We start from the raw sequence: 19253 nt of genomic DNA, 5'->3' as shown, positions 1-19253 counted from the left end.
ACAACTACTACAAAAACCCAAAAACTATTATCTTTACTTTTGCCACCGTTACCTTTGTTATCATACCACTTTTGCTACTAAATACTTTGCTGCAGATAGTAAGTTATCCAGGTGTGGTTGAATTGACAAATCAACTGCTAATACTCAAGAATATTCTTTGCCTCCCCTTGTGTCGAATCAATAAATTTGGGTTGAATACTTTACCCTCGAAAGTTGTTGCGATCCCCTACACTTGTGGGTTATCAAGACTAATTTCTGGCACCGTTGCCGGGGAGCATAGCTCTATTCTCCGAGTCACTTGGGATCTATCACTATGAAGAACTTGAAAGACGACAGAACTACGATTTTGCCCTCAACTACGAGGGAAGGTAAGGAACTACCATCTAGCTCTCCACTAGATTCTCCTTCCATTATTAGTAAGCTTGCGACACCTAAACCTGCTACTGCTATGAATTCTGATATGTCGCATGTTATTGATGATGCCACTTCTGCTATGCATGATGAAACTACTTCTGTGTGTGATACTACTTTGCCATTAGGTGAATTTCTTGATGAACAACTTGCTAGAGTTAGGGGGAATGAAATTATTGAAGATGCTATTATTGATGATAGTGATGATGAAAATTCTCCCAATGATTATGAATTGCCTGTTGTTCCTGAGGGTTATGTTATGAATGAAGAAGCTGCTAGAGCTATCTTTGCTTGCAATGATAGATATGATCTTAAGAAATTATTAGCTAAATGGAAGCAGCAGTCTCTTAATGCTAGAATGAAACCTGACCCTGCTTTTGCTACTTCACCTATTTGTGTTACTGATAAGGATTATGAATTCTCTGTTGATCCTGAGATTATTACTTTAGTTGAATCTGATCCTTTTTATGGCCTCGAATCTGAAATTGTTGTGGCACATCTTACCAAGTTGAATGATATAGCTACCCTGTTTACTAATGATGAGAAGTCTCGCTATTTTTATATCCTTAAGATATTTCCGTTCTCATTAAAGGGTGATGCTAAGACTTGGTATAATTCTCTTGCTCCTGGTTGTGTGCGTAGTCCTCAGGATATGATTTATTACTTCTCTGCTAAATATTTCCCTGCTCATAAGAAACAAGCTGTCGTGCGGGAAATATATAATTTTGTGCAAATCAAAGAAGAGAGTCTCCCACAAGCTTGGGGGAGGCTTCTCCGATTACTTAATGCTTTGCTTGATCATCCTCTTAAGAAAAATGAAATACTTGATATCTTTTATAATGGAGTAACCGATGCTTCCAAGGACTACTTGGATAGTTGTGCTGGTTGTGCTTTCAGGGAAAGAACAGTCGACAAAGCTGAAATATTATTGAATAATATGTTGACTAATGAAAATAATTGGACTCTTCCTGAGCCAATTCCTGAAGCAATTCCTGAACCAATTGAGCCAACTCTTGAGCCTATTCCTAAACCCACTCTGAAGAAGAGAGCTGTTTTATTTCTGAGTCCTGAAGATATGCAAGAGGCAACGAAATGAATGAAAGAAAAAGGTATTAAAGTTGAAGATGTTAAGAATTTACCTCCTATTGAAGAAATATATGGTCTTAATATACCGCCTGTTGAAGAACCACACTGTCTTGATAACCCGACACAGGTAGTAAAGGTAAATTCTCTCTATAGATATAATAAATTTGAAATCCCCTCTACTAAATTTCATAGCCCATGCTTAGATGAATTTGATGACTTTATGGCTAGACAAGAAAGTTTTAATGTTTATGTTGGTAGAGAGTTAAAGAATAATGTTTTCGAGATCGGACGCATAAGCGATAATATGGCTTGCTACTCAAGCTGAGCAAGTACTTAAAGCTCAAAATGATTTGCTTGATGAATTAAATAATAAAAATGACTTTGTTGTTAGAGTGTCTACTAGAACTAGTAGAATGACTCAGGAACCTTTGTATCCTGAAGGCCACCCTAAGAGAATCAAGCAGGATCCTCAGAAAAGTAATTTAGAGGCACCTAGTTCTTCTAAAAAGAAGAAAAAGAAAAACGATAGAACTTTGCATGCTTCTAGTGAACCTACTGTAGACACACCTGAGAATCCCAATAATATTTCTATTTCTGATGCTGAAACACAATCAGGTGATGAACATGAACCTAGTGATAATCTTAATGATAATGTTCATGTTGATGCTCAACCTAGCAAAAACAATGAAGTAGAGATTGAACCTGCTGTTGATCTTGATAACCAACAATCAAAGAATCAACGTTATGACAAGACATATTTTGTTGCTACAAAGCACGGTAGAGAAAGAGAACCATGGGTTCAGAAACCCATGCCCTTTCCTCCTAAACCATCCAAAACAAAGGATGATGAGGATTTTGAGCGCTTTGCTGAAATGATTAGACCTATTTTCTTACATATGCGCTTAACTGATATGCTCAAAGTAAATCCTTATGCTAAGTATATGAAGGATATCATTACAAATAAAAGAAAGATACCGGAAGCTGAAATTTCTACCATGCTTGCTAATTACACTTTTAAGGGTGGAATACCAAAGAAACTTGGAGATCCGGGTGTACCAACTATACCATGCTCCATTAAAAGAAATTATGTTAGAACTACCTTATGTGATCTTGGAGCCGGTGTTAGTGTTATGCCTCTCTCTTTATATCGTAGACTTGAATTGAATAAGTTGACACCTACTAAAATATCTTTGCAAATGGCTGATAAATCAACTGCTATACATGTCGGTATTTGTGAGGATGTGCCTGTTGTGGTTGCAAATGTCACTTTCTTAACGGACTTTGTCATTCTTGATATTCCCGAGGACGATAAGATGTCTATTATCCTTGGTAGACCTTTCTTGAATACTGCAGGGGCTGTTATTGATTGCAACAAAGGCAATGTCACTTTTCATGTTAATGGTAATGAGCATACGGTACACTTTCCGAGGAAACAATCTCAAGTTCATAGCATCAATTCTATTGGAAAAGTTCAAACTATCATTATTGGAGGTTTTGAATTTCCTCTCCCTACTGTCAAGAAAAAGTATGATATTCTTATTGTTGGGGATTTTCATATCCCCGTTGAGGTAACTTAGTGTTATTCGAAATTCTCCGGTTCCGTGTTATTCGGAATGAGTTTGTTAATAAGACTTGATCAACCTTGTTAGTGGATTCAGTTTGATGATCATGAGATGGATGAAACTAGAAGGCACAACCTTTTGTACCCACTTTTTACTTTTTACTTTATGTTATTTTGATGATCATGAGAAGGATCAACCAACGTATCTACTTTTCCAAACACTTTTACCCTTGTTTTGGACTCTAACTTGCATGATTTGAATGAGACTAACCGGAATTAACGCTGTTTTCAGCAGAACTACCATGATGTTGTTTTATATGTACAAAAGAAAAGTTCTCGGAATGTCCTGAAAATCCACGGAGGCACTTTTCGGAAAATATAAAAAATACTGGCGAAAGAATCAAGACCAGGGGGCCCACACCCTGTCCACGAGATAGGGGGGCCGCGCCCCCTCCTCCTGGGCGCGCCCCTCTATCTCATGGCCCCCCTGGACCTCCACCGACCTCAACTCCAACTCCATATATTCACGTTCAGGGAGAAAAAATCAGAGAGAAAGTTTCATCGCGTTTTACGACACGGAGCCGCCGCAAGCCCTAATCTCTCTCGGGAGGGCTGATCTGGAGTCCGTTCGGGCCTCCGGAGAGGGGGATTCGTCGCCATCGTCATCATCAAGCATCCTCCATCACCAATTTCATGATGCTCACCGCCGTGCATGAGTAATTCCATCGTAGGTTTGCTGGACGATGATGGGTTGGATGAGATTTACCATGTAATCAAGTTAGTTTTGTTAGGGTTTGATCCCTAGTATCCACTATGTTCTGAGATTGATGTTGCTATGACTTTGCTATGCTTAATGCCTGTCACTAGGGCCCGAGTGCCATGATTTCAGATCTGAACCTATTATGTTTTCATGAATATATGTGTGTTCTTGATCCTACCTTGCAAGTCTATAGTCACCTATTATGTGTTATGATCCGACAACCCCGAAGTGACAATAATCGGGATACTTCTCGGTGATGACCGTAGTTTGTGGAGTTCATGTATTCACTATGTGCTAATGCTTTGTTCCGGTTCTCTATTAAAAGGAGGCCTTAATATCCCTTAGTTTCCACTAGGACACCGCTGCCACGGGAGGGTAGGACAAAAGATGTCATGCAAGTTATTTTCCATAAGCACGTATGACTATTTACGGAATACATGCCTACATTACATTGATGAACTGGAGCTAGTTCCGTGTCACCCTATGTTATAGCTATTACATGAGGAATCGCATCCGGCATAATTATCCATCACTGATCCATTGCCTACGAGCTTTTCACATATTGTTCTTCGCTTATTTACTTTTCCGTTGCTACTGTTACAACTACTACAAAAACCCAAAAACTATTATCTTTACTTTTGCCACCGTTACCTTTATTATCATACCACTTTTGCTACTAAATACTTTGCTGCAGATAGTAAGTTATCCAGGTGTGGTTGAATTGACAACTCAACTGCTAATACTCAAGAATATTCTTTGGCTCCCCTTGTGTCGAATCAATAAATTTGGGTTGAATACTTTACCCTCGAAAGTTGTTGCGATCCCCTACACTTGTGGGTTATCAATAGGAAGGCAAAACAAGCATAACTTCGAGATTTTAAGCACATAGAGAGGAAACTTGACATTATTGCAATTCCTATAAGCATATGTTCCTCCCTCATAATAGTTTTCAGTAGCATCATGAATCAGCACCTAAATCATTCTTTTCATGATCTACAAGCATAGAAAATTTACTACTCTCCACATAAGCAAAATTCTTCTCATTCGGAATAGTGGGAGTATCATAAAAGACTTGAACACTATAAATTGTTTCCACATTAAAAGAGTAATGTTCATAAAAAGGGTAATCATAATCATAATCATGACAAGTTTTATAAATATAATCATCACCACTTTTTATAGCATAAGTTTCATCACAATAATCATCATAAGTAGCAACTTTGTTCCCATCATAATCGATTGAAACCTCTCCCAAGATAGTGGAATCATCACTAAATAAAGTTGACACTCTTCCAAATCCACTTTCATATTCATCACAATAAGATTCAACATCCTCCAAAATAGTGGGATCACTACTTCCTAAAGTTGACACTCTTCCAAACCCACTTTTATCAATATAATCATCATAGGTAAGAGGTATGCTATCATCATAACAACTTTGCATATCAAAACTTGGGAGTCTAAAAATATCATCTTCATTAAACATAGCATCCCCAAGCTTGGGACAAACATTATTGCAGCAAATATATTCTCAAATATGTCATCCTCATCAAACATAGCTTCCCCAAGCTTGGGCCTTTTCATATCATAAGCATAATCACTCTCATCAATAATAGTATGGATAGCACCAATAGTATAGCAATTATCATCATCACAATGAGTAGTAGGAGCAACATCATGTGGGAGGGATACCTTTTTACCTTTGTTGCTCCTTCTTTTCTTTTTCTTCTTCACATTATGTGTAGGTTCAACCTTCTTCTTTGAGCTCTTTATTAATGAGATTGGTTGAATAAAAAACTCCTCCTCGTTACCTGATTCATCATAAGAAATAATAGGAGGAGATTGGGAAGTCTCTTCCCTTTCATTAGTATTCGCTTCATCTTCTATTTGCTTTCTTTTCTTTAGGTAATTGGTAATATAAGGATTTTCAATGCAATTCACCGCACAATACAAATGAATCTTTTCTAGATCAATATCAAGAAAATGCTCAAGATTAAATTCTGGAATATGCTTAGTTGCACGTTTCAATTCCTCATAACCCAAAAGCAAACTAAGTTCATTACAATGTGCAAGGGAAATCAAATCATCACTATTTTTGGACACGATTCGATCATGAAACAATTTGCATCGGAGATTTAAATGACCACGTTCATTGCAAAGTTCAAAAGTACGGCAAAGGAAATTTAAATTTTCAGCACTCACATTAAGCCTTTCTTGCAACCCTTTAGTTTCTAAATACTTATGCGTCTTGCAATATCTGTTCTCCCTATTTGGTGTGCACTTGCAAACCCAATCAACTCCACAAAAATCGACATGCTTATAAGAGATATTTTCATCATAACTAGTGCAATCATCATTAGTACTATGGATATTCAAAGAGTTCATACTAACAACATTGCTATCATGCTCATCGTTCAAAGATTTAGTACCAAGCATTTTAATGCATTCTTCTTCTAGCACTTGAGCACAATTTTCCTTTTCATCATACTCACGAAAGATATTAAAAAGACGAAGCGTATGAGACAAACTCAATTCCATTTTTTGGTAGTTTTCTTTTATAAACTAAACTAGTGATATAAACAAAAAACAAAAAGATTCGATTGCAAGATCTAAAGATATACCTTCAAGCACTCACCTCCCCGGCAACGGCGCCAGAAAAGAGCTTGATGTCTACTACACAACCTTCTTCTTGTAGACGTTGTTGGGCCTCCAATTGCAGAGGTTTGTAGGACAGTAGAAAATTTCCCTCAAGTGGATGACCTAAGGTTTATCAATCCGTGGGAGGCGTAGGATGAAGATGGTCTCTCTCAAACAACCCTGCAACAAAATAGCAAAGAGTCTCTTGTGTCCCCAACACACCCAATACAATGGGTGCACTAGTTCGGCAAAGAGATGGTGATACAAGTGCAATATGGATGGTAGATATAGGTTTTTGTAATCTGAAAATATAAAAACAGCAAGGTAACTAATGATAAAAGTGAGCGTAAACGGTATTGCAATGGTAGGAAACAAGGCATAGGGTTCATACTTTCACTAGTGCAAGTTCTCTCAACAATAATAACATAATTGGATCATATAACTATCCCTCAACATGCAACAAAGAGTCACTCCAAAGCCACTAATAGCGAAGAACAAACGAAAAGATTATGGTAGGGTAGGAAACCACCTCAAAGTTATCCTTTCTGTTCTATCTATTCAAGAGTCTGTAGTAAAATAACATGAAGCTATTCTTTAACACCTTAAGACACAAATCAACCAAAACCCTAATGTCACCTAGATACTCCATTGTCACCTCAAGTATCCGTGGGCATGATTATACAATATGCATCACACAATCTCAGATTCATCTATTCAACCAACACAAAGTACTTCAAAGAGTGCCCCAAAGTTTCTACCGGAGAGTCAAGACGAAAACGTGTGCCAACCCTTATGCATAGGTTCATGGGCGGAACCCGCAAGTTGATCACCAAAACATACATCAAGTGAATCACGTGATATCCCATTGTCACCACAGATAAGCACGGCAAGACATACATCAAGTGTTCTCAAATCCTTAAAGACTCAATCCGACAAGATAACTTCAAGAGGAAAACTCAATTCATCACAAGAGAGTAGAGGGGGAGAAACATCATAAGATCCAACTATAATAGAAAAGCTCGCGATACATCAAGATCGTGCCATAGAGAGAACACGAGAGAGAGAGAGAGAGAGATCAAACACATAGCTACTGGTACATACCCTCAGCACCGAGGGTGAACTACTCCCTTCTCGTCATGGAGAGCGCCAGGATGATGAAGATGGGCACCGGTGAGGGATTCCCCCTCCGGCATGGTGCCGAAACGGGCTCCCGAGAGATTTTTGGTGGCTACAGAGGCTTGCGGCGGCGGAACTCCCGATCTATTGTGTTCTTCGATGGTTTTCGGGTATATGGGAATATATAGGCGAAAGAAGTCGGTCGGGGAGCCTCGAGGGGCCCACAAGACAGGGGGCGCGCCCAGGGGGGGTGGACGCGCCCCCCACCCTCGTGGCCACCTCAAAGCTTCCTTTACTTCAACTCCAAGTCTCCTGGATCATATCCTTTCCAAAAATCACGCCTCCGAAGGTTTCATTCCGTTTGGACTCCGTTTGATATTCCTTTTCTTCGAAACACTGAAATAGACAAGAAAACAGCAATATGGGCTGGGCCTCCGGTTAATAGCTTAGTCCCAAAAATGATATAAAAGTGTAAAGTAAAGACCATAAACATCCAAAACGGGTAATATAATAGCATGGAACAATAAAAAATTATAGATACGTTGGAGACGTATACGCCTCCAAGAGACCCCCAACGCGTCGTGGTTTGCATGGGTTTGCCGGTGCTATTTTGACGTACTCGGGGGGGGGGGGGGGGGGGGGGGCGTTGGCGGCGTGGCTGGGCTGTTTTTGGCGAAAAGCGCCCTCCGAGCCTAAAACCGAGCCTAAAAAGGTGTCCTGGGGGGACGAGTGAAGATGCTCTTAGTATCTAGTAAACATATCCTAATGTTCTTTAGTATCTAGTAAACCTATCCTTTCTAGATAAAGCAAACGTTTGGTGTATGAAAGGTTGTATCAGTGGCAAATAGGGCCTGGGCAAATACCAATCCTACCTTTAGCTTATTGTGTGTTCCACACTCCATACTTACCATCTCCATCACTGAAAAGTGCTATGATATTCCTTGCACTTGGGGATTATCAAGAGCCCTAATCCTAATACTAAGCATAGTGGATAAATTGTCTTGGGGTTGTGGAAGAGTCTACATGAGCCTCACTGTGTGCAAGCACATCAGGTGGGGCGGAGTTGTGCAATATGCACCTCCATGACAGTGGTGTCACCTCCATAATTTTCTTCTACCATTGGATCAACCAAGCACTGCCATGGGGCCACGTCCACTATTAGCAGGGCCCTGCAGAAGAGGGCTGGGTTGAAAAAAAGCATCATCATCTTTCTAATAGCATGCCACTAAGGGAGGTGCCCTAGGTGTAAGTGAAAGAAAGAGAAATGTTGTCCTTCAGTGATTTGCGCTTGTAGTACCTTTCTTTGTATGGATATTTGATCAGGTCACTACGTCTGATGATGTGTGCTTTCTAGTTCAAAATATGCATCCGCCTGCCATGTTATTGTAGATCTTCGTGCTTTTCCTGGTTTAGCGTGTATTGGGTAATTTATCTGCATGAATTTGCAAGGAGGATCCTACTTTCTTGTGAACAATCTTAAGCATGTGTGTTGAACATGTTCCATTCCTAAATGTGGCAATTTTTACTATTATTTTTTCTTTGCGTTCTTGAGATACGACATAGATAGATGAAAATTCACAGAAGAAGTTTGCTAAGTCTGGTGCACAAAATGATTTTGTTTGTTGACAAGTGACGATGAGGGTAGCTTAAAATGTGTGTTTTCGCCAAGGCAAGGCATGGATGGATATTATTAAGAAAATACTATCTCTTTTCTGTATTTATTATGTCATATATGCAAAGACCATAAATCTAAGCAACTTAATGTTCAAATTTCATTTGTTCTGGATGTTAGTTCGGATTTCATATGAATGGATAGCTAATGCGGTCAACAACCTTCCATGGTCTACACATGACGTGTCCTTATAAAGGTCGGGTTGCCTCTGCATTACTTTTCTTGTAGCCTGCTAAACATGTTAGTCCTAGTGGCCAAACCAGATAGATAGATAGATAGATAGATAGATGGGTGGGGCGGTATGAATGAGAGGCGTATGGGAACAATTTATCTCTGACAAGGAGGCCGAATGTAGCAAGATTCAACAGTTTTGTTGAGGACACAAGGACAAACCTACAACGCGGAGTCCTCAGTCCTACTGTTGCCTGATGATCGGCTCATCTCTTTCATGGTTTCCATTTTGGCCTTCTTGGCTTGGTTCAAATCGTTGGTGCTCGCATTTTGGTAAATGTATCTCAGACTTTTAGGCGATGTTCGTTCAGTGAGAACAGACGTCTTCACCGACTACAGAAGCGTCTGTGATGATTTCATCGGTCTTAAAATGATGTACCAGCTCAGTTACCTGTACAGACCATCTCACGAAGTTAATCGAACACATGCATTTGGGATTGTACTAGGTAATAGCAACATTTCATTATTTATCCCCCGCAAAAAGAACATTTCATTATTTATTTTCGTCGTAGAAACTCCACCAAAGGCATTATTATCGGAGCAAGCAGGATCATTTTCGCTCCAAAAGATTTCACCGCGGCGCGATGTTTTTGGCTTCTCCAGCACACTTCCCCTCCACCCTTTCCCCCGTGCGCGGGCTTTCTTCCCTCCCCACTGCCCCCCTCCCCTCCTCCCCTCCCTCCCTCACCCCCGCCGCCGCCGCCCGTACCTCGGCGTCGTCGCTGACGCCTCCTCACCCGCGCTCCGACCCGACGGGCCCCGGGCCCTTCCGCCTCTCACCCGCGTCGCCGCCGTCGCCGTCCCCCGCTCTCCCTCGCCGGGGCATCGCGTTCCCTGCTACCGCGACTCCGCCCCGCCCCGGGCTCCGAGGTACGAGGCTCTTCTCCATCCGACGATTGGTTAAATCCTGCCGCCGTTCGCGATCTCTGGCCCGCGCCGCACCGATATCTGCTGCTGTCGAGAAATTTCGTGCTGCTGGCTTATAGGATGGCGAAGTCGCCATGTTCCTCATCACTGTCTGATTCGGGTCCGGGAATAGATGCTAGTTCGATTTACTCTCTGCGCCCCGGATGTCCAATCCGCGCTGTGAAGGAGGACTGCTGCTATGTTCAGACTAGACACTATCAATGAGCTTTCAGTCATGTGATGCATATCTGAAAGGGACCTTAGTGGCCGCCTAAACAATCCGAAATCCACAATATAGATGCAAATTGTGATATGCGTTTTCATTTGTGCCAACACTGACTAATCTGAACCTGACATTTTTTAATCCTTGATAGTGTCTATCAACCACTGTTTATTGGCAAGCTCTGCTTGCAGTTGCCTGTATTATCCTCATTCTCAGTATCCCTGACCAACTCAGCAGTCAGCACAGCTCACTTACATTCGCTGTGTTCCTACATTCTCTTTAAGTTCATTTGGGCGTGCCGATTATACTGACTGGATACTTTGGCATCTGAATTATGTTGCTGTAGTATTCACATTTGGGTGTCTCTGTATGAGTTGTATACCTTGACAACCTAAGTGTTTTATTACCATTCTAATCAATTTAATCTGAGAAAATTTCAGTACCAGTTCCGTTCCCTTGTTATTTTAACAGTTTCGCTCTCAGATAATGATCTATGTAGTGTTGGTAACAGGGACCACACTTTCAACGTTACAAGTTCATACCAGGCACTTGCTTACAGCACGAGCAATGACTGCTGCAAGAGAACATGCAAGGTTGGACTACCTTAATTCGCAGGAGCCAGGGGATGCGTCACAGGCCAGTGCTTTTGACATTGTGGATAGGCTGCTAGCAGAAGATGATACGGAAGCTTCTCAGACAATGACCATTGAGCAGATAAGTGCGACAAAGTCACCTCCCACTTTAGGCTCAAAAGTAGCTCAGTTCTTGGCTAAAAGGGTTGACCACATTTACCCACTTGAGAAGGCAGCTGTTTTTGACTGGTTGGATACTCTCAACCTTGATGATTGCATTAGCGGTAATGTTTCCAGGGAAAGTCCAAGAGTTCATGTCAAAAATCCTTTGGACTCCCAGAGATGCGGTGGGTATGTATCAGGTACCAGAGCTGGGGCCATGCTAGAATGTATTGATGAGGACTTGGGCATGAACTATCTGAAGAAACCAGAACCAGTTGCTGCTACCGATGATTCATATGCAGCATATGATATTGGGCCAAACACTCAAATGGCAGCTGAAGCGATGGAAGCACTGTTCAATGGACCAACTGTCAGTTGTGATGTCAGGGAGCATGAACACCTGGAAAACAATTCGGGAAAAGAAAACAAAGTAGATACGATTTGCTCTGTAAACTCGCTAGTTCAAGAGCAAAAGCTAGCCTGCTTACCTCAGAGCTCAGGGGGAATGACATCACAACTTAAGCAACTCAAGGTAGACCACATAGAAAGACCAAATGGTGAAAGTTCAATCCCTTTGATGAGTTGTCCCAGTAAGTCAAAAACAAGGAGGAATGCAAAACAGATGACCGGGAAAGCAAAAAGAAGCATGGAGAGTCGGGTTTCAAGAGGATCCATAAATGATGAGGTGTCAGACGTAATCATGGGATCTGGTGCGGAGGGCTCAAATAGTCCCTGTTTATTAGGTAAAAATGCTGTAATCCACCCTAAAAGAAAGAGAACATATACATTTACCTCAGGAAGCTCAAAAGTTGGATTCAAGAAAGCTACCAGATCAAATGCAGACAGAGCCGAAACTACAGAAGTAGCAGAGTTACCAAGAGCAAAACCAGCAAGCATATTTGATCCTGATTCCATAGAAAGCATGAAATTGACCCACAAGTCTTCTTCAGGTAATCTTAAAGCATCAGCTACAACAACTCGCAGCAAGGTGAAAGGAGTTCAGAAAGAAACTTCGGATACCAATCAGCTTGAAAGAACACTAAGCGCTGAACTGAAAAAGCAATCAACATCTGAGCAGAAAGTCAGTGACTCTTGTTTGGCGAATAGAGTACCGCTGAGAGAGTTAAGTAGCACAGAGGCCCAATCTAAGGCACATACATCAAAGAAGCCACTGAAAAGAGGCCTTCTGAAATCACCAGCTTCCAGAGAGCTTGCTAGTCTTTTTCGGAGTGAAGCATCTCCGGTTCTGCAATCAAGCAGGCGAAGAAAGAGAAATATGTCCACAGTCCGTGTTCTGATCAGCCAAAGCATGGACAGCGAAACCATCAAAGATCAAACAAAGGTAGTTCATTTCATCTTCTGCATGTACTATACACAAGTAACTGAAGATAGCTTGATGTTCCTCACCTTTTCAATTTTTTGGACATTGACAGATATTGATGCACTTCGGATTACCAGTGGCAACAACTATTTCAGAGGCTACACACTTCGTTGCTGAAAAGTTTGCTCGTACAAGGAACATGCTAGAAGCCATGGCCATGGGCATACCTGTAGTCACACCATCATGGCTTGAATGCTGTGGAGAAGCAAGGTGCTTCATTGATGAGAAAAAATACATAATGAGGGATACAAAGAAGGAAAAGGAGCTACGCTTCAGCATGCCCGTCTCACTAAGCCAAGCCTGCAAAAAGCCACTGTTAGAGGTTAGTGGCTAATTTTTTAGCATTGAAATTTCTGATCAAAATAGGAAAAAATAAATAGTGGCAGAGGACAATTGTATAATCATAATATCTTAGAAAATTTATTGTGATGTTCATTTATCCCCGAAATCCATTGTAGGGTAGAAGAGTACTAATCACGCGAAATGCTAAGCCTAGCAAGGAGCTTCTGAAATGTTTAGTAGTGGCAGCTGGTGGCAAGGTATGCAACTGGTTATCCTACGTCCTTATCTTTCAAAGAAATTGGTTATCCTATGACTATCCATGACAATGTCCCTTTTCTTTTGGTAGTGATCCGCATCATGTTTTGGTTTGCAGTAAAATTTATATACCCTTTGTTGCATTCATTTCTTAGTGTCAGTTGGCTTCTCCACTGTCTTCCAGTGTGAGTTTAATGTTCTGAATAGATATACTAATTTTTGGATCTGATGAATTGTCCAAGTGACTAATTTTTTATCAGTTTTTGGCATGTTATGTAAATTGCACCAAAAATTCTGAGACCTTGTGATTGCATTGCAGACTAAAAAGAAATCTGTAAGCTACAGAAGTATGCTGCAGAGCCAAATTGCAGCCCTGTATCTGCTACTTGTAACATTGTGTTGTTACTTGTGTTGAATTCTGTTTTCTTGACTTGGTTCTTTCCTCTTGATGTGTACCTGTGTTGCGATAAATTGAACGATTGGCAGTTTATTTTTTTCACTGCTGTCATGGATACATTTGAAGGTCTTCTAGACATCATTGTCTTTTTTTATTAACTTGCCTTTATGCTGAATATGTTTGCTGGCTTGTCAGCTGTTGGAGAGGATCACAGTGCCTATGATGAAGAATAAGAATTTGGAAGGAGCCTTTGTAATCTCTTGTGAACAAGACTGCAACATCTGTTTACCGTTCATTAAGAATGGTATTTACCAATACACTGGCGCCACATGCCTTTTGTTCTTTTAAGTTATTTCTTCTGTGCTTTCTCCATGTCTCGAATTTATGGATCAATTCTGTAATTCTTTGTTGCCATTGTTGCAGGTTTGGGAGTGTTCGACTCGGAGCTTTTGCTGAATGGTATTGTCGTCCAGAAGCTAGAGTTTGAAAGGTATGCTGCCCTGGTGCTCCTCTGATCCTAGTATAGTTTCTGTTTTATGAAGGGCCAGCTGAACTGAACATCTGCGTGTGCATTGCAGGTACCGCCTTTTCCGTGATAAAATGTGAAGCTTCTGCGAGGTCCGGGCCACTGATCTGCAATATGATGAACACTTCACTCTGTAAATATGTCCGCGCTCTCCTGTAGTTACTGATGTGATCCCGTGAACACACTTCTTTTTGCAAGTCGAAGCGAAACTCAACCTGTTCGCATAATCATGAGATGTGCCATTACTCGAACGGCGCATGTTGTGAATTTTGCTTGGCGATGCTTTCCGTGTAGCTTGGATCGTGTAAGGATTTAATTAGGTGGTGAACATGTTGACCATGAAGCAGCAAGGGATGTTTTTCCTTCTGTTTTCCTTTTTTTTTTCTTGGGTTGGCACGCACATCCACACACCACAGCAATGACAAGCCCACAACCACACAGCTGTGCGAAGCAACCAAGCACCAAGTATTCCCTAGTTCATTTCTCTTGCCTTGCCTGTGTCATTCAGGGGATATCTCTTATATGCTTTCCCAGGGTGTTGGCAACATTGGTTTGAAGCACACAGCTGTTCTATCATGATTGGAGTGAATGTATGGATCTTAAAGGCATGAGACATTACTTTTTACTACTCCCTTCGTTCCAAAATAGATGACTCAACTTTATACTAACTTTATATTTAAAGTTAGTATAAAGTTGAGTCATCTATTTTGGAACGGAGGAAGTAGAAGGTAAGGTATGGACGTATGGTCGTATTTATTGTTGATAGGTATAGCTCGGTTGTCCACCAACCCTATCTATATTGGCCTGGCCTCTCTCAAGGAGATACTCCACTACTGCCTCTACCTTGAATGAGGATAGAATTGGGCATGTGTTTAGAACAATGCATGTCGATTAGAGCAGTTGGGCGTTGCAACCCACTGGGAATGCGAGGCATTGAGGAACACATCCCTTGTTGCCACCAACAACAACGCTTCTCCGGTTAGTGCATTGCATACCATGAGAGAACTGAATGGGAAAGGCCGTTTGGATGTTGGAGATGAGCAAGACACAAATGTTACGGATTTATACTTGAGGATAAGAAAAAGACAAGACACGTTATGATGTACCAAGTCTCAACACAGATAACGTATAGATAGCCAACCATATCCATACATGCTTCTGAAACAAAAATACATTTTTTATCAGCCTAATCTCTGGTCATGCCTCGCTAGTTGTAGGTGCTTCTTCTTTCCAACACTAAAGATCATGCGATACAACAATTGTTTCTAAACAAACACACGTCTAATAAGTACTCCCTCCGTTCCGAATTACTTGTCTTGGATTTGTCTAGATGCAGATGTATCTAGCACTAAAATGAGTCTAGATAAATCTGTATCTAGACAAATCCAAGACAAGTAATTCGGAACGGAGGGAGTATTATTTTCTTTACTTTAGTTGGTAATCAGTAAATTAGTACTTCATCCCGAAACAAGTGTCTCAACTTTGTAATAGCTTTCGTGCAAAGTCGCACTAAGTTTAAGACACTTATTTTGAGACGAAGAGAGCAGATCATTTTATATGCAAGTGTACAGATTAAGTAGACTAAATAGTAGTGGCTACTAGTGGTAGATTTGTGTATAGACCGATCTAGCTTGAAAACTCCCAAATGATTAGTGCCACAAGTCAGGCGCGTGGCACTCCGGTCTTGACATTTTTTGATGGCAAGTCTAATCACGCAAGATGGCAAATTCAGTGATACACGACAAGTTTCTGTAAAAAATAAACCAAAGCATGAAAGTTGCCATGCTTGACAATTAAAGTTGCCATCCTCGCGATCTTAAACTTGCCAAAAACATTCGAAGTTGCCATGTGCTCTTGCCACACGTCAGGTACTTAAAAATTTATTCCTTGTTATACATACAAAAATACTTGCCATGTGCTTTATAGAGCTAGTGCTTGGCACTTCAGTTATGCATGTTTTATTTCGGGCTTTCCACTCAGTAGCATGCTGCCTGATAAGAAACTGCGGCTCCTCTGTTCGTCTGCGTTTTTGTTGCGATTCTCATTGTTTCTCGCGGACGACCAGCACCACAGCAACATGCACCACCCCTGTCCGTTGCCGATCCTACGGAAGTGCAACGAGACGTACATCCTCCATCTCCAAAGCACGCCACAGATTACCTCCTTGCAGTTGAAAAATAGATGCCCGCCATCTTCAAAGAGACTTCTGCATACAGTGCATCTGGTAATTTGTCTCTACACCTTTCCTCCCAATATTCATTGGCAGTTGGTGACTGTTGTGCCCCAGCCTCCACATGAAATGGTGCACCTCAGCGGACAGTTAAGCCTCCATAGATGCTTCTAGAACGCCGTGCGCCAGTTCCCTCCGTTAGACGATTCACTTCGTGCTCTAGTTTTAAGCCTGCGCTCGTGGTCGATCATCACACGATAGGTTCACTTAACTGAAAAAACTCCCTTGTTGTCAAAATGCCGGGCTAGAAAGTCTTCAACTTGATCACTGATAGGTATCCTCAGAATTTCCTCGGCATCCTCTGAACTGGGCGCTTGATGCACGAGCCCCTCGTCCCATTCACTGTTGTTCGGATCAATGAGCTCGCAAACCCGCGAGAGAAGCATGGTTCCTCGTGTGTCGCCGGCTTCCTATTTACATTGCGTGGGATCCAAGAATCATCCCACCATCTCCCACTCTCCACATTATCCCCTGTTTTAGGAGGTTTATGCCTTGAAGGATTGAGCGCCACACCTAGCTCATCCCGGCCACAGATTCAGCACTGAGTAGGTCCCCTGACGAGAAGCATTTTGCCTGCGGTGCCCTAGCACATACGGAGTCAGGGCCCTGCAATAGGCTCCACCCTTGGCGGACCCTGGAAACCTAGGCCCACCTCCTCCTTTCCAAGCTTCATTTTCTACCACCCCAACCTAGTCATTGTTATTCTGTGATCACCAATATTTGCAGATGAGTTGACCTAGCTATCCTGTCACAAAGGCCTTTCGTCAGGTCAAAGCAGGCCATTGCGTATGTGGGTATTGCTTGGGCCATGGCCTTTATCAGAATTTCCTTCACTGCCTTCGATAAATGTTTTTCCTTCCAGCCTTGAATTTTCTTCTGTTATAACTCAAAACATTGGACCCTGTTATGAGCTATAACCAATGTATGTAGACAGCCCAAGATACTTGCCACCATTCGATTCAGACATCAGCCCTAGGTCTTGCATGAGTGCATTCCTCACTCTTCTCTTGGTATTGGTGCTGAACATAATCATGCATCGGCTACATTTTGTAAATACGTGTGTGTGCTCCTGTAGTTACTGATGTGATCCTGTGAGCACGTTTGTGACAAAACGAAACCGTTCCAATAATCATGTGATCCGCCATGCTCAGACGACACATGTTGTGAAGTTTGCTTGATAATGCCTTTTGTGTACGTAGCTGTGATCTTCTAAGGGTTTAATTACGTGCTGCAGCAAAAGTATACTTGTTTTTCTTCCTATTTTGTTTTTCCAGTAAGCAGATACACTCATAGAACATGACACGCACCACACTCACGACACCACACATATTGCAAAGCAACGAAGCACTAGTTTAGTTTGGCAGCATAGTTTTAGAAAACATGGTAATTAAAACCACAGTATTCCAACGTGTCGGCCATGAATACTACAGTTTCTTAAAACTGTGGCTTTTCTCAGTTCTACCAAAATGACAGAGATGTTTGGATAATGATGTTTTGACTGATTGTTACCGTGGATGATAGCTGAACCTAGCTCAGCTCGGAGCGACACGACTAGTTAGTGTCTTCTAATGGCATGCCATTCCAGCAGTATATGTTTCACAGGGTGCAAAGAACATTGAATGGAAGCACATTATTGTTGTTTGACACGATTAAAGAGCTTGTATGGATGTTTAGATGCTGAGACATTACTCTTAACTAGAAGATGTAGTTATAATTATAGGCTGATAGGGAGTACTGTGTAGCCCCCATCACCCTATACAAATATGACCTGACCTCTTTTAAAGGTGAAGCACTCCACGGCCTTGGCCGTCCTCTAGAATATTAACACCTTGCCTGTATAAACTCTATCAGGACGTAGTGGAGAATCCGTATAGAGCAATGTCAAAGGAAAGCATCCCCTGTATTAGTACTCCCTCAGTTCCTAAATATAAGTCTTTGTAGAGATTTTACTATGAAACACATACGGATGTATCCACATGCATTTTAGAGTATAGATTCACTGATTTTGCTCCGTATGCGGTCCATAGTGGAATCTCTCCAAAGACTTATATTTAGGAACGAAGGAAGTACATTGCATGGTAGTAGGGCGTATATATGTGGGATCTGGACCACCGTGGACCAATGTCCAGCGGGCAACCCGAACACTGGCCGGAGAGGAGAGAATATGTAAAATTTATTCAATAGGACCCTCAAATTCTCCATATATGTTTGGGCTGTCCGTGAACAGTCATTGAGTGCATATATATGTGGGATCTGGACCACCATGGACCAATTTCGCTCCATCTTTTTTCTTTTTTTTCTCTTCTTTTCTCATTGCCCACCAATCATATGCAAGTATCCGAACAGACACGGCTGCGTGCACAGACAAATGATGGTTCAGAAAAGATATGCCCGAACGTGTCCGCGGATACTAGTAACACGCCCTGACCCCGCTACTACTATACTATTCTTTTGTATTTCATTTTTATTTGGTTTTATACTGTATTTATACGTCGTTATATAAGTTTTCATACAATAGCAATTAAGAGATTGTTATGTCATTATGATCGTGATGAGTTATTATATCATTGGGTGAAAGAAACGCTGATTAGATTCAAGTGAATGGATCCAAAGTGACCAACTTGGATTAGTAGGACGATCGTCGTACTAATAGTAATAACAACTCATCATCATCATCATCATAATAATAATAATAACTCATCATCATCATAATAACAACTCATTATCATCACATCATCATCATCATCATCATAATCATAGTCATATAACAACACCTCATCATCATAACAACTCATCATCATCATCATCATCATGTATGAGTCATATAACAACTCATCATTCTAAC

General features: G+C 41.3%; 1 protein-coding gene across 1 annotated transcript; it reads left to right on the top strand.

Moving 5' to 3' along the window:
* Nucleotides 1-10162: 10162 nt before the first annotated feature.
* LOC123072362 (mediator of DNA damage checkpoint protein 1) lies at nt 10163-14545 on the top strand. Its single transcript, XM_044495924.1, has 7 exons — nt 10163-10344; nt 11115-12679; nt 12771-13040; nt 13177-13257; nt 13848-13956; nt 14076-14142; nt 14231-14545. Exons 2-7 carry the CDS (start codon nt 11171-11173, stop codon nt 14256-14258), a joined length of 2064 nt encoding a protein of 687 aa, XP_044351859.1. The 5' UTR covers nt 10163-10344; nt 11115-11170; the 3' UTR covers nt 14259-14545.
* Nucleotides 14546-19253: the final 4708 nt, after the last annotated feature.

This window comes from Triticum aestivum, chromosome 3B, assembly GCF_018294505.1.
Source record: "Triticum aestivum cultivar Chinese Spring chromosome 3B, IWGSC CS RefSeq v2.1, whole genome shotgun sequence".
Lineage (NCBI taxonomy): Eukaryota > Viridiplantae > Streptophyta > Magnoliopsida > Poales > Poaceae > Triticum > Triticum aestivum.
The sequence above is the reverse complement of the archived record's forward strand: the minus strand, read 5'-3'. Positions and strand labels throughout refer to the sequence as shown.